The 15,523-nt window shown below is 39.9% G+C and overlaps 1 protein-coding gene across 1 annotated transcript in view; it reads right to left on the bottom strand.

Annotated features, from left to right (window-relative positions):
- The window catches only part of LOC124866146 (glucocorticoid-induced transcript 1 protein), a 32,918-nt gene extending 18,788 nt beyond the window's left edge, over positions 1–14,130 (bottom strand). Inside the window, 4 exon segments of the mRNA XM_047361825.1 lie at positions 6,437–6,585; positions 13,564–13,913; positions 13,915–13,988; positions 14,086–14,130. Coding sequence (XP_047217781.1) covers positions 6,437–6,585; positions 13,564–13,913; positions 13,915–13,988; positions 14,086–14,130 — 618 coding nt within the window.
- Positions 14,131–15,523: the final 1,393 nt, after the last annotated feature.

Genomic DNA, 15,523 nt, shown 5'->3' with positions numbered 1-15,523 from the left:
CCAGAACTGGCATAATTGAAGCCCCATTTAGACCCACCAATATCACCACCTCAGGAGGTAGTCATAAACCCGTAACACTATCAATTGTGAGAGGGAAAATAAGATTTTGGAACCAGTGTGACGCAGTACAAAGCAAAGACAGCAGCTTCAGCAGCACAGTCTGCAGGTACACACAGATCAGAAACATTGAATCATCCTCCAGCGTTTATCTGACTTGAGAAATATGTTGATCAGCAAAATGTGATGCAGATAACATGCAAAGGTTGGCACACCTCAGCTTTGCTTTCATTTAAAACAGTTTGGATTGTCTGCCTGCCTGAGGACTGCCACACACAGCACATCACTATGTGCGTGGTTTCCCCAACGGTTTCTATGCAAAATATTGGTGGATCATCTTGTATGATGTGAAAGGACAAGGTGATCAACAATGGGGGGTTCGTTGTTGCATGTTTATTGTGGAACTACAATCTGAAAAGGGCTCATGCTACGCCATGGCACCATCATTTATTAATTTATTCTCAAGCTTTTATTCAACATCTACATGAACCACCTGTCTCAGATTATGGATCCTCCAACATCAAATGCAGTACCTTTCTAAGATGACATAAAACCTTCTAAATCTGAGTAACCAACTGACCATAGTCCACTACAGTCCAAAATGTCCATGTGTAGATAGGTCCGAATTTCACTCAGATCAATGCAGAAAAGACAGAAGTTATTGTTTTTAGTCCTGATGAAGCAAAAGAGTACAAACCATGCATTATGGACTCAGACCTTACTCTTAACAACCACATAACCTGTGTCAATAAATTACCCAGTAAAACATCGTCTGAATAAAGGGTTTCGGATCAAAAAAGGTACAGAAAAACTTGCATGTTTTGATTTCTGGTAGGTTAGATAATGTAATGGTGTATAGTAATGAATTCCTTAGATAGAAAAACTTTTTATCCAATTTGAATAAAAAGCTAACTCCGACTGCACTGTTCAGTTGTTAGGATTAATAGGAATGTATGTACCTGACTGTTGTGAAGTGCCTTGAGACAACATGTGTTGTGAATTGGCGCTATATAAATAAAACTGAATTGAATTGAATTGTATAAAGTGGTCCCTGGAGAAATTAATCGGGTAGCTGCAGCTCATTCAAAACCCTGTCCTGAGTCCTGACCAACACCAGGAGAAATTACCACATTTCATCAGTGCTTAATAACTGCACTGGTTCCCTGTTTGCAAATCTTGTTCATGGTCTGTATGGCACTGAATGTCAGAGTTCAGACATGAATCTTGTAGATTACCATAGGGCAATCTACATGGTTCTGTAAGGTCAGCGCTCCAAAAACCAGAACTAAAGACAGGGGTGAAGTATTTAGTTTCTATGTCGTCAGCTCTGGAACCAACTGCCTGAAAACCAGAGATATGCAAAAACCTTTGGTTTGTTTAAAACAGGACTGAAAATGTCACCGTTTTCCCATAAAGAGAGGCTGCTTCATCAGTTGATGTGTAGCATGTCTTAGGTATATATTTGTTTTAAATAAGCATTTTAACATTTATTTTTATGTGATTCTTACAATTTTAGTATTGTTACAGTTATATTGTGCCCCATGTGATTCTCTCATCTCTGTTCCTTTATGTCCCTGTAAAACACTTAGAGTTACCTAGAGGACAAACGGTGCTTCATTTCATTTTTTTTACAACAAGCTCCAGACAGGAAGAAAAGTTTCAACATTAAACAAGATGCCAGTAAAGTGTGAATTTAGCCCCTGGCTTTTGGCTTCTGGCAAGACAGTAAAAATGCTGTTTATTATCATTTTCTATTGCCTACATTCCCACTCCCAACAAAACATTAACACAAACCCCCACCTTTATTCACCTGAGAGGAGGCCCTTTTTACAGTGTGCTCTCTTGAACCCGCAGCCTTAGCTGTGTGCTTTGTGAACAGGCAAGCATGCCAGGTGTTGTGCCTGATAATGTCATGCATGCTGTAGAGATAAAACCCATAGCCTGCAGCTTGCTTCCTATTGTGATTCCCACCCAAAGGGCTACATGCTGACAACATCCTGAAGAATCCAGCTCAGCTCCAAAGAAGGAAATAATGACTGGGCGTTAATAGAATCAGTGGTATTTGGCCTGTTTTGTTTAGGTTATACGCAGAGACATGCGTGCAGATTACTGCTGCTATCATCTACTGGAATTTTTTAAAGGGAAGAGGGAAGTGTGACATCTTGATTTGGCCGGTAACTTGTTTGTCTGTATATCTTGTGCATGTCTTAAATTCACTCTACATTCCAGAAATAGGATAAATATCTGTAGTTTAGCATTTTTGTGCATTGATCTAAAAGACGCATCAGTTTTTATTGAGGTAAAATGCAGAGCCATTAATACACATCCAAAACCAGGATATTTGATACCGTTACACCATTTATACATATTCAGAAAATAGATTTAAAATATTAATGAAATTATGTACATAGATTATTTGGGATTATTAAGCATATTCCACAGAAACCAATTCATTACTTACAGCATTAAACCAAATCTGATCCTAAATGCAGAGAGCTTTGAAAAGCTAATCACCTTTAAACCGAATATTTGGTGGTTCCACCCTCGGTAGTAACAACTGCCATCAAACATTAGAGATAACTGGCAATGAGTCTTTTAATGTGAGAAGAAGATATGCTCCACTTTTCTTTAAAGAATTTTTTTTAATTCAACCACAGTGAAGTGTTTTTCCGTATGAACGCCCTGTTTAAGGCGATGGTCAATCAGATTTTAGTTGGGATGTTCATTTTGTTGTGTTTTGTTTTTGAGTCATTCAGGTGTAGACCTGCTGGTACGCTTTGGATCATTGTACAGTTGAATTACGAGTTTAACCTGATGACCGAACACTAACCTTTAGGATTTGTGGTAGAGAGCACACTTTCCACCAATTTTGACAAGTCAATCAAGGCAGCTCCCTAAACCATCACACCACCACCATGTTTGACTGTCAGTATGATAATTTTCTGAAAGGCTGTGTTACTTTTACTCCAGATGTAACGGATGTAAGGCTGCAACTAACAATTATTTTTGCTTTAATGATTAAATTGTCAACTATTTTATTGATTAATAATCGGATATCCAAACGTGCTTAATAGGAGATTTATTTTACAGAATTTGAACCAGGTGCAGCTAAAGCTACGCCACTTCTAGATAGAGCATATTTACAGACAAAGATTTTTCATTTTAAATGCAAAAAGTGTATCGTTTTGTAGAATTTTAGCCTAATTACTGCTCTGAGTGGGTTGTTTTTTCAGCAAATTGCAAGTTTTAGAGTCTGTATAGTGCAGTTAACATTTATTCAATCACCAAATTAGTTGATGATTGTTTCAATAATCAATTAATCCAATTTACCTCGTCAGCCATAAAGAGATGCATAGCTTCAAAAATGTCTCGTTTCAAAACCCGTCTAGTCAGTCCATAGAATATTTTCCAAACATTATTTGGTGAAAATTAAGATCAAAACTTGAAACCATCCCAAGCATGCAGTTTCCTATGTATTGTGGCTGTTAACACTAAATTCAAGTTTTAACAAGGGAGTGAGACCTATATGAGCTACAACAACATTTAATTTCCCTTTGGGATTAATAAAGTATTTGTGAATTGAATTTGAATTGAGTTTAATACTTTAAACACAGGGTCAAGATAATCGGCATAGTTACCCTTAATAAATGAAATCATTATTTGAAAGTTGCATTTTGCATCAGATGATCTATATCAGATGTAAAAATCTGTTTGATCATCTGAAACACTTAGGTAAGACAGAAATAATAATGAAACTGAATCTGTAGGGGAAGAATATTTTTTAACAGCGCTGTAGAAGAAGCCGTTGCTGCTTCTTTCTGAAAACAATCATACAGCTCTTGTCAGCGGTGGAGGGTTAATGATTTGGACCTATTTTGTAGCTACAAGACTTGGGAACCTAGCAGTCATAAAAGGCCTCTTCACAGCCCCTCTTGACGTTTTACAAGTCATTCACTTGAGCAGTTCACAGTCCACCTCATAGTCCACTTACATACTTTGATATGGCTTCACAGAACCAGTGAGGAACAGCAGCAGTGTTGGTTATATTTCACACCTACTCACTAAATGGACATAGTGAAGACCTCCAATGTAAACTCAGAAAGATAATTGTGGCGGTTTGACTTTAATTTCGATGCCACCTCAGTTCTGATCTTTAAACTGACAATAAACGTTACTGTATAAAACGTATTCTAGAGTCAAATATGAAGTCATCTGTACAACAAGCATCAACATGGAAACGATCCCAAAACACAGCAGCAAATGTACTGCAGAATGGCTAAAAAAAATAAAAATAAAAATGGACATGAATCGAGGTGTTGCAATGGCCCAGTTAAAGTCCAGCCCTAAACTTGATTAAAATATTACTCTAGGACCTTAAGAGAGTCATGCAGGAAGCAACTAAAGGAGGCTGCACTTATTTCAACATGGAAACGTACATTGGTAAACACTGACAATCTGTGCAATGTGCTTACATATAACTAATAATTTAGAACGTGAGGCAAAACAGTTTGATCAGTTTGTTTTTTTAGTGTGTGAATTGGTGTCCCAGAGCTTTAATCTTCATACAGATTCTCTGTGCTCTGTAACCACAGGGTCTAGGGCTTGCAGACATATCCTGGAAGAGTCATTAGCATATGTATGGACCCTCTGCTCCTCAACTCCCACACAAAAGGCAGGCAGCCATGAGGGCCAGGTGGTAAGCAGTGGGAATTCTCCACGCCTCGCCTGGGGGACAGGTGCAAACAACTTCACCTCCATGCCGAGCTGTATTACAGCTCAAAGGAGAGGCCGTCTTGAACTTGCGCAATGCAACACAAAAGAAAGCAGGGACCTTTTGTCTGCTGCTTTCGTCTTATAAAAAGAGCTGGGCTCAGACAGAACTTGCAAACAGGAAGTGGTCTATGACTATCCTTAAGGGGCTTCAAGCACTGAATCGCTCAGGGAGTGTGATGTGTGTCACATTTTTCACATTATGCTTTTTACAACCCTAACAAATGTTTTCCATCCTGTATTTTTACAGTTCTGTTGCACACATTTATTTCAGTCAGATTTTATTAGCTTTGACTGGTAAATAACACAACAACATTATGTGCCAAAAAACATGAAGTCTATGAGATAGCAGCATACATGTGCCCAGATGTTTTGCTGCATTTTTATCCTCGGTTTGATAATTGTCAAACTGATTTTCCATACTTTCCAGATCCAGACAGGAACCCTGTAATTAGGTGTGTTTACTTTGCACATAGCCACTTCGAGAAATCTCACAAGCTCCCCCCTACCACTTCCTCAGAGTACAAACAAAGAAATGCAAGGCAAATGAGGGGTAAAGGGACGAAGCCCATGTAAATTAGGCTTGGCGGTCTTCATTCAGTCACATGAAAGGCCTCTGTTAGCAATAGAGAGAGCTGCCCTCTTCCAAATCATGCATATTCAATATTCTTTCATAACACAAGCTCTCGCCCTTCAAAAATTAAGTTCTTTCACTGAAACTGGATAATCATGAGTGGCCTGCCAGCCAACAACACAGTCTGATCAAGCTAAATGTAAAACCCATTCATGGATATGGAGTGTCAAAATAGGGAATTTCAATCATACAATTGTGCACAGGCAACAAACACCACAAAACAGAGAGAAATCATTTCTGGCAGGCCCACCTGGGATCATTTTTGAGATCAGTAAATATTTAAATATTATTAGCAACAGACCAGTAACTTGCAACAAATTACAGCATTTAAATGCAGAAAGGATTTTTGTACTTCACAAAATACATAGGATCATGGAAAAAAAAACAACATGATGTGGATATATTGAAGCATTGTGTCAAGATATTAGCCAGGAAGTTAAAGCTTGGGTACAAATTGGTTCTTTCAAATGGACAGTGACCCTAAGCGTACTGCCAAATTAATTACAAAGTGACATAAGGGCAAAAAAATAAATCGATAGTTTGGAGAAGGCCTTTCAAGCTGTGATCTCAATTCTATAGGAGACTCGTAGGCAGAGATGAAAAGGTGCGTGAGCAACGCGGCCAACAAACCTGACAGTCATAGCAGTTCTGTCGGGGGGTGGGGGGGGTGGGGGGGGGGGGGGGGGGGGGGGGGGGGGGGGTTGGCCAAATTTCCAGCAAACTATTGGAAGAAACTTGTGGTAGGATGCCCAGAAATAGTAAGGAATAGGATCTAATCTTCTGTCTTTAGAACATCATAAAAAAATCCTTTTCTCATTATTTTCTTAAGTCTTTATAATTTTAGTAATCTGAGATTAAAGGTTTACCCTGACTTAATGTCAGACAGACGGGGAAATTAAAATGATTAGTTTCAGCTGTAATCTATTGTGGTTGTTCCAAAAACAATGGTTGAGCTGCATTTTGAATGGTATGTACCTGTGTAGCTTTGTCTTTCATACAAGAAGGGTAGGGTCCATGGGAGTCCCGGGGCCACTGGCCAGTGAGGTACGGTCCTGTGATGGCATCCAAGGAGGACGCCCTTCGAATGGCACTGGAACTCCGCACTTGAAGTTTGGATCTTTCTGCTGTGAATCGAGAAAGAAAACATTGGCTTCAACTTTTTTTTCTTCATTTTATCTCACATTTCTAGATTTTCATTATTATATAAGCAACCAAAAAGTGGGGGTTGTATTTATAACAGAACAAGTTAATTAAAAAAGTTAAACAAAACAAGTTTTTTAGTTGGTCTTTGTGTGGGTGAAAATACCCCACATTCTTTATCATTAAAAGATAAGCAAAAACAGGCTGAGCTAATACTACTTCAATTAAGCAGGTTTTCAGAGAGACGTCTGACCTTGATCCCTTTTTGTTTTCAAGCTACAGAGATGTTGCTGAACCACATGACTGAGAAAGAAAGACTGAGCTTGAAAGCAGAGACAAATGCCAAAGGCTGAGCAGGAGTATCTAATGTTATGGGAGCAATCTGCTGTGACCTGAAGCAGTTAAGCATACACCACCCACATAAGAGCTCAGAATCCACCCCACTGCAATGCACATCAATGCTGCCTGCATCCACACAACATTCCTGCAGAGGCATGCAGTGTAAGAACAAACACAACACAACAAAACATGGAAATCCAAAATAAATGCTAGAGCATTGAGTCTGCAGTGAAACGTGTTTATTAGCCGTAATGCAATCATTCAGGTGTGTAATTACTAAAATTAAACTGCCTCATTTGAACGTCAAATGCTGAAGGACAATGAATCATAGGCAGGAGATATGCATATGTATTTTATGTCTTGCTAAGGCAACAGCCTTTCACACATACAGTCTAAACCATCAACATGAGGCACCCTTTCCCTCGTAGAGCTGCACAGCCAGTCATTGTTGTTCTTTGTTCATAAAACACACAGGCCTACCCACCCAAACGTATTGCCTAAGTAAGCTTACTGGGCTACAGTAAAATTCTCTGAAGCCTTGCAGACAAGGGAAGCAGGCTAAATTTTCATCAATATTAATATAAGCCAGGCCAGTGCTCCCTGAACTGGGATTGTGGTTATTTTCCATTGCCCACCAACCCCCCCTCCCATTCACCAGCCTAATATAATCTCCTTATGAGAAAAAAAAGGAAGCAGTCAAAGAAGTTGAGACATCAAAGAAGTCCATCTGCTGATTTCAGTAGTAAGAACGTGGCACTCTGACACTGAAGGAATATTTTCAGGTTGAATTTTAACGTGAGCTTTTCCTCACAAGACATTCAGCAGGCAGTAAAAAAATATATATACATTTCCAGGCTTTTAGATGTTCGATTTTATTAACTTCAAGGCAAATATAAAAACAAACATGTGGTCAGCAGTTTCCTGTGGGTTTTCACAAGGTTTCATTCTAACACCAGCTGAGAACAAAATTCCCAGAATGTAGCTCGAACTGAGGATCACAAAACAAAGTCACTGCACATTCAGCATTTAGACTAAAGCTACACCTGGGGTCAGTTACTTAACCTAAAGCATTCTACAAATGTTATTATGAAGAAAGAATCAATGCATTTTCTTTAAGTTTTTTAGTGATTTGTATTTAAATCAAGTCGTTCACCAACAGTGCTACACAACCCCTTTTGTGAACATGTACAGGGGTTTAGACCACAATAATTTATTAGTATGGTGTAGGGCCTCCTTTTGCGGCCAATACAGCGTCAATTCGTCTTGGGAATGACATATACAAGTCCTGCACAGTGGTCAGAGGGATTTTAAGCCATTCTTCTTGCAGGATAGTGGCCAGGTCACTACGTGATACTGGTGGAGGAAAACGTTTCCTGACTCGCTCCTCCAAAACACCCCAAAGTGGCTCAATAATATTTAGATCTGGTGACTGTGCAGGCCATGGGAGATGTTCAACTTCACTGTCATGTTCATCAAACCAATCTTTCACCAGTCTTGCTGTGTGTATTGGTGCATTGTCATCCTGATACACGGCACCGCCTTCAGGATACAATGTTTGAACCATTGGATGCACATGGTCCTCAAGAATGGTTCGGTAGTCCTTGGCAGTGACGCGCCCATCTAGCACAAGTATTGGGCCAAGGGAATGCCATGATATGGCAGCCCAAACCATCACTGATCCACCCCCATGCTTCACTCTGGGCATGCAACAGTCTGGGTGGTACGCTTCTTTGGGGCTTCTCCACACCGTAACTCTCCCGGATGTGGGGAAAACAGTAAAGGTGGACTCATCAGAGAACAATACATGTTCCACATTGTCCACAGCCCAAGATTTGTGCTCCTTGCACCATTGAAACCGACATTTGTCATTGGCATGAGTGACCAAAGGTTTGGCTATATACTGTATATGACCCTGTGGAGCTCCCGACGGACAGTTCTGGTGGAAACAGGAGAGTTGAGGTGCACATTTAATTCTGCCGTGATTTGGGCAGCCGTGGTTTTATGTTTTTTGGATACAATCCGGGTTAGCACCCAAACATCCCTTTCAGACAGCTTCCTCTTGCGTCTACAGTTAATCCTGTTGGATGTGGTTCGTCCTTCTTGGTGGTATGCTGACATTAACCTGGATACCGTGGCTCTTGATACATCACAAAGACTTGCTGTCTTGGTCACAGATGTGCCAGCAAGTCGTGCACCAACAATTTGTCCTTTTTTGAACTCTGGTATGTCACCCATAATGTTGTGTGCATTTCAATATTTTGAGCAAAACTGTGCTCTTACCCTGCTAATTGAACCTTCACACTCTGCTCTTACTGGTGCAATGTGCAATCAATGAAGACCTGCTACCAGGCTGGTCCAATTTAGCCATGAAACCTCCCACACTAAAATGACTGGTGTTTCAGTTTCATTGTCCAACCCCTGTAGTTGCAGGGCTTGACAGGAAAAGAAAAATGCTGAGAAATACAGTTATTGGCTTGGTTTGCTAATAGTTGGTAAATTAACACAAAAATGAGCAAATGTCACTGGTTTTGGAACCTGCAACTAGAACAGGTTAATAAAACACAGTATAGGTAACCACCAGCACTTGTTCACTGTCATCTGCCAAATGTTGTACAACATGGTTGCAAAGGTGGCCCTAAAGCTGGCTAAATCTCCCAAGATATAGAAAAAATGTTTTATGAAACCCTAAGAAGTATTTAATGACTAAGGGGCAACTCATGACATCTGCACAATACTATAACATCCATTTTCTAAAAAAAAGTTATTTCCACAACAAAGCCTGCACGTTAGAACATTAATATGGCTGACATTATTCAAGACTGAAAATAATATCGCGTATAAACAGCAAAAATGTAACTCAGTAAAGAAATTATGGTACACTTATGGGACACTTATGGTAACAAAGGAACCTTTTATAAAATGTGGCCTGATGAGTAGAAATTATTCACATGTGAAGCTGAAATGTTATTAGAATAAAAGTAAAACCTGATTTTCATAGATTAATACAACAAATTCAGATCCAACCTTGGTCTTGCTCTGCAGATTGAATGGTTGAAGCTCAACTGTTTCAGCACAACCAGCATTTTCACTACGAGCAGCAAACAGTGTAGTGAAGTGACGGCATGCTGGTAAACCAAAAAGGTCACAGCAAGCGATACGAAACTTATGATGCATCTAGAAAACAGTCTTAATCCTCTGAATACTGTGCATCCCATCACCATGGCAAACATTACGCACACTGAGAAAGTTCAAAGAACAATAATCAAAGTTAGTCATGTATGCTATGTATAAGATGTAGTATTTTTGATAGAAATAGACCCCTTAAATCTGTGCTGATTGTCAATATCTGAGGCCGCATACATGAAGGAAGTCCTAATCTCCTTCATTACAACTGACATGGAAGACCAGCTTTGGTTAGAGGTCATCTCTTTTGGAGCACTGAGGAATGTGCGGCATGCAGCTGGAGTAGGAAATCAACACCAGGAGCTAGCCAAACACGGATGATATTCATCCTGCTGGCAAATGTGACTTCAGAGTTGTTATTGAAGGGACTTTGCTTCCTGCCTTACATGGTAGGCTGGTCATCAAGGTTGGAGGTCATCCCGTTCAAAGAACTAAGGAATGCAAGGCAATTCAAAAGCTTAAATTCCAGTTACAACACTACAATGATCACCACACTGCACAGAGAAAAGGGGAGAGTTATTTCAGTTAAAAGGTAAGAGTAGAGGCTATTTAATATGCCTAATGGAAGCGGGTCTTATGTGGCTGCTGATGCAGAATAACCCACTGATGTTAAAAGGAGTGGACTGTGGTTTATTTACACGTCTCCATATTGTCACGGACATGCTTGTGCATCATGCAGAAAAGAAGACTACATTCCAGGAAATAAAACAAGCTGTTTTTCTGGAACAGTTCTACCAAATCACAGGTATCAACATTAGTCAGAGAATAAAGAGTTGCATTAAACTGATTTAGGCTAATAGCGGGAATGATGATGGAAAGCCAACAGAACTCCCATATCCTTCTTCACTGTGTATCCATATCACTTCTAGGAGTCAGCTGAGAATTACGTGAAACAATGAGGGTCAGCTCTGCAGCTCATATGCATGGCATCCTGGCGAGTGCATCATCTGTTGTGTTTGTGCTGAATACTTCATGCTGTGTGCACAGAGCAGGGTTTGATCTGGTAGTCATATTGTATGCAGAGACTCACACCTTAGGGAAATTTAGAGTGGCCTGTTAGTGAAATATGCAAGTTTTCACACTGGAGAAAGAAGCCGGAGAACCCAGAGAGAACCCATCCGTGCTCGGGCAGAACATGCAGAACTCCACAGAAAGGCGCAGCCAGGATTTAACTCATGGCCCTTCTGCTGCAAGGCAACAGGGCTAACAGCTCTGCAGCCATGATGCCCTTAGACTGTAGTCTCAATAAAATTGGCCAAATTTCATTAGATTTAGGTTTAGGCTGTACGAATAGAACATGGCAAATACAACAGCCACATCACTGTTTTCTTTATTATAAATCATATTCATGTTGTTCTGAGATCTTAAGCATCTTACTCTTTAAAGTCTTTATCGAGTTTGGATGTCAATGAACAACTGGCCAAATACAATATTTGGTGCAAAGCGTGAATAAAAGACATCTGAAGCATAACAGTCGGCAAAATAAGGCATGCAAGAAGTCCCTTGAAATTCCCGAACTTGTCCACATTGATGCTGCAATAACAACTGGGTTTTAATATATTGTGCAGCTCTAACTCTGATGTCCTGAATTGTATTGCATTGTATTGTAATTGTATTGACATGGTTCAGGTGTCTTCACTTAAAAACATCTACATTAAAGATCTTGCTTATACCACCACATCAAAACATAATAATCTTACTGTATGGTTGATAACCTGACCAACGATTTGTTTGCGTTTCTTTTATTCAAACAAAGGAAACGGGGAAGTAAAAAATGAGTCCTGACTTCGTTTAGAGAGGAAAGTGTCAACAGTTTACTTATTTGTTAATAGCTTATTTTTAACATTATAATTAATTTTGCAATTTAGATGTGTCAGACTGAATTGCTAAATTTTATGGTTAGAATATTGGTGTGTGCAATATTAATAAAAGAAAGAGTAGTTTAGAATGCAATATTTGTTTGGCTACTACATTCTGATGCATGTCAAAGGCGTTTGAAGCATTGTAATGTCAAATGAAAAGAAGAGGAGTGAGAAAAATGTGGATTTCTAGCAAGTAACGCAGAGTTCTCAGATTTTAGCTGGTCCATTTTTAAAGTGTACTTGCCAAACTTCACAATGTATTTGCGTTGAATTCACATATTTGTATTGGGTTAAAACTCTAAATACAAAACATGCAAAAACCACAGACTGCAAGCAAGGAAAGAATGGCAGGCGGATGGATGGATGGATGGATGGAAAAACAAATATCTTTGTATAATTCTGTCATCCATTTTTTCCAGACTTGGATAATACTTGAATCATATTCTATACTGTTCCAGACTGTGTTGGAACCCTGCTTATACACTCTTTGCAATATTCAACAATAGTATTGCAAACACGTGCTTTTCTAATACTCTAATCACATTTTGGGTCATGTTTCCTACAGATGGACATTCACAGAAGTTATGCATCATTATTATTATTAGAAGGGTTTTTTGTTGTTTTTTTTTAGAATGGACAAATATAAAACTCAGAAATTAGGCCTTACATTTGCTACTGGTATTGTTATGGGAGTTGTAGTTACATTACACTATTTTGTGTCTTATTATATAAACATTTTGATGCTGCTCTATGGCATCGAAAGGAGTCAGATGAGATGTGGGCATCTAATCAGGATGCCTCCTGGATTGCCTCTCTTTGAGGGTTTTGTGGCACAACCCACAAGGAGAAAACCCCAGGGCAGACCCAGAGCTCGCAAGATGCGGCTATATATTCCTTCTGGCCTGGGAACACCTTGGGATCCGTCTGGATTTCTTACCCGGAACTGTTATCCGATCTCAGAAAAGTGGAACACAATGGATGGATTATAATTATTACAAAAAGTCTACATAATTATTATTATCATCACTATTATTATTACTGTTACTTTTATTGTTTACATGCTGTTTTGGTCACTGTAGTTCCTTTAGTCCCAGCTCTCAACCCTTTTTGTTTTTCCCTATCTGTCCATGACTGTTTATAACTGTGGGAGGCTGTCCAATTTGCTGCCACAACCAGATGTGGGATATAATTTAAGAAAATCAACTGCACAACAGAATGATATTCTTTTTTCCCCCTCTTTAGTTGAACAAATTTGCCACAACACTGCAGGGCAATCAGTCCCACACACTGATGTGTACCTAACTATCAGTCTAGAGTAATCTGCATTCCTAAAAGAAATGTGTGTGGGTAGGCCTCCAAAATTGACTCTAGCCCAGGGGCCCACATGCTCCGAAATCCAGCCCTGTTTACAGCTGACTAAATTTTAACACACATTTATCACTTTCCACTCTTAATTACATAAGCGCAACTAAACAGTGACAACAGATAATAACAATGGCAAGCTTTCAGTGGACCACACACGTGGTGAATTTCCATTTCTGTGTCTGTGCAAGTATTTAAAATATGTAATACATTTACCTTTGGAAACTGAAGAGTCTGATGGACAGGAAACCTCCTTATATTCGGGTGACACTCTTTGCTTTGCATTTGTACTTCCTGAAATGAGCGGAGGGCTGGAGGGGGGACTTGAGACCCGGCTGGCCGTTGCTCCTCCGTGAATGGTTTGTGGTCGTGTGGGACTGCTTGGACCCCCACGCAGGAGCTGGTAGGGCACGGTGGCGCGGATGGGGTGCAGGCGGCTGCAGCTGCTGCTGCTGTGGCTGAACGAGCCCGGGGAGCCCGCATTGCTGCGCCTCACCCTCGGCTGCTGAAGGGAGTTAGTGGGAGCTGACATCTTCCGAAAGTGGCTGGTTACTCTTATCGCGGAGAAAACACGCACTGCCCACAGCTGTTGATTCTCTAGAGAAGCAGAAGGTTGGAAGAGTGTTGAGATAAACACCAGCCTGTTAGCGAAAAACGTTAGCTTCCTTTAAAATGTCTCAACGCCTGCTTTCAAGGGGAAATCACATTCCAACCTGTTTTATTTTGAGGCAGACTTACCTGTAAGTTACTAACACGTGCAGTGGTAAACTCCAAACATGTCATTTATAACTTTTAAAGTTGTTTTTCCAACTTCTCCCAGCATTTGGCGTGTTTTTGCAGCGCTCAAACCTTCCCCATCCTGTTCACGCATTTGACAGTTTTTCGGCCCGACTACTGGCTGCCCTCTGTGGGCGGGCTTTAGCTCCATATACCTGTATTTCTGATTGGTCAATCACCGTGTACAGTAACATCACTGATTGGCTTTTGCCAGCGTGTAGAGCATTTTCAACCAATCAGAACCGCAATATGTTAAATATTTTTCATGGTTTTCATTTTGAGTAAAACAAAGAAACACACACAAACACACATATATAAATATATATATATATATTATTTTTTTCCAATATGTATGCATTTGAAAAGTGTACCTACAAACTACCATATTGCACACGTGAATTGTTTAACCTATTAGTCCCCATATTGTTAAATTTAACCTGTTTATATTAAATCTGTTAAGCTTTCATGTGTATATTTTTCTGCCCCTCTTAATGCATAGAAATGCTCCGAGGACTTCTAGAAATTTGAGTCAAATTCCTTTTATGCCTTAACATGTTCAGCCAATGAATGTGGTTAGACAGTTGGGCAATGGCTGCTTTCCGACGGCAGGACAATTTTTCAACCTCAGCCTGTGAGCCAGCACACGACTATTCCATAACAACCTGCCAGCACATTGAAACAGGAAAACTGCACAACACTAATACTTAAGTCATCACTCAAACTCACATAGTTTGTAGATACAGTGCCTTGAAAATGTATTCACATCCAATGAACTATACATACAACACTACAGCCACAAACCTGAATGTATTTTCTTGAGATTTTTATGGACAAAAACAACGGGTCTAGTTTTATTATATAAATCTGCATTTGGAGTCAATACTGGAGAACCAAGCAAAGCATCTCCACAGCATGATGCTGCCACTATGTTTTACTATTGGGATGGTGTGTTCAGGTTGATAGGCAGTGATAATTTTCTGCCAGTGTTTTGCATGTAGACCAAAATGTTCAACTTTGGTCTCATCTGACCCAAACACCTGCTTCCCCATTCTTTCTGTGTGCCCTACATATCTTCTGGCAAATTACAAAATAAACTTCTAATGGTTTCCTCAAGACTTTTCTAGAAGGCCAGAATTGTAGGGCACAAGACCAATGTGTCCCATTTCTCACCTGTGTGTGGATCTCTGCAGCTCTTCCAGAATAACTATTGCCCTCTTGGCAGCTTTCCTAAGTAAACCTCACCTTGCTCAGGTTGTTGGTTTAGGTGGACAGCCATGTCTTGGTAGATTTGCAGTTGTGCTAGATCATATATACAGCGGAAATACATGAACATTTTCAGATGTTTTATACAGTAACCCTGCGTTTAAGTTCTCCATAGCGTTCTCCCTGACTTGTCTGT

Source organism: Girardinichthys multiradiatus, chromosome 3, assembly GCF_021462225.1.
Source record: "Girardinichthys multiradiatus isolate DD_20200921_A chromosome 3, DD_fGirMul_XY1, whole genome shotgun sequence".
Taxonomy (NCBI): domain Eukaryota; kingdom Metazoa; phylum Chordata; class Actinopteri; order Cyprinodontiformes; family Goodeidae; genus Girardinichthys; species Girardinichthys multiradiatus.
The sequence above is the reverse complement of the archived record's forward strand: the minus strand, read 5'-3'. Positions and strand labels throughout refer to the sequence as shown.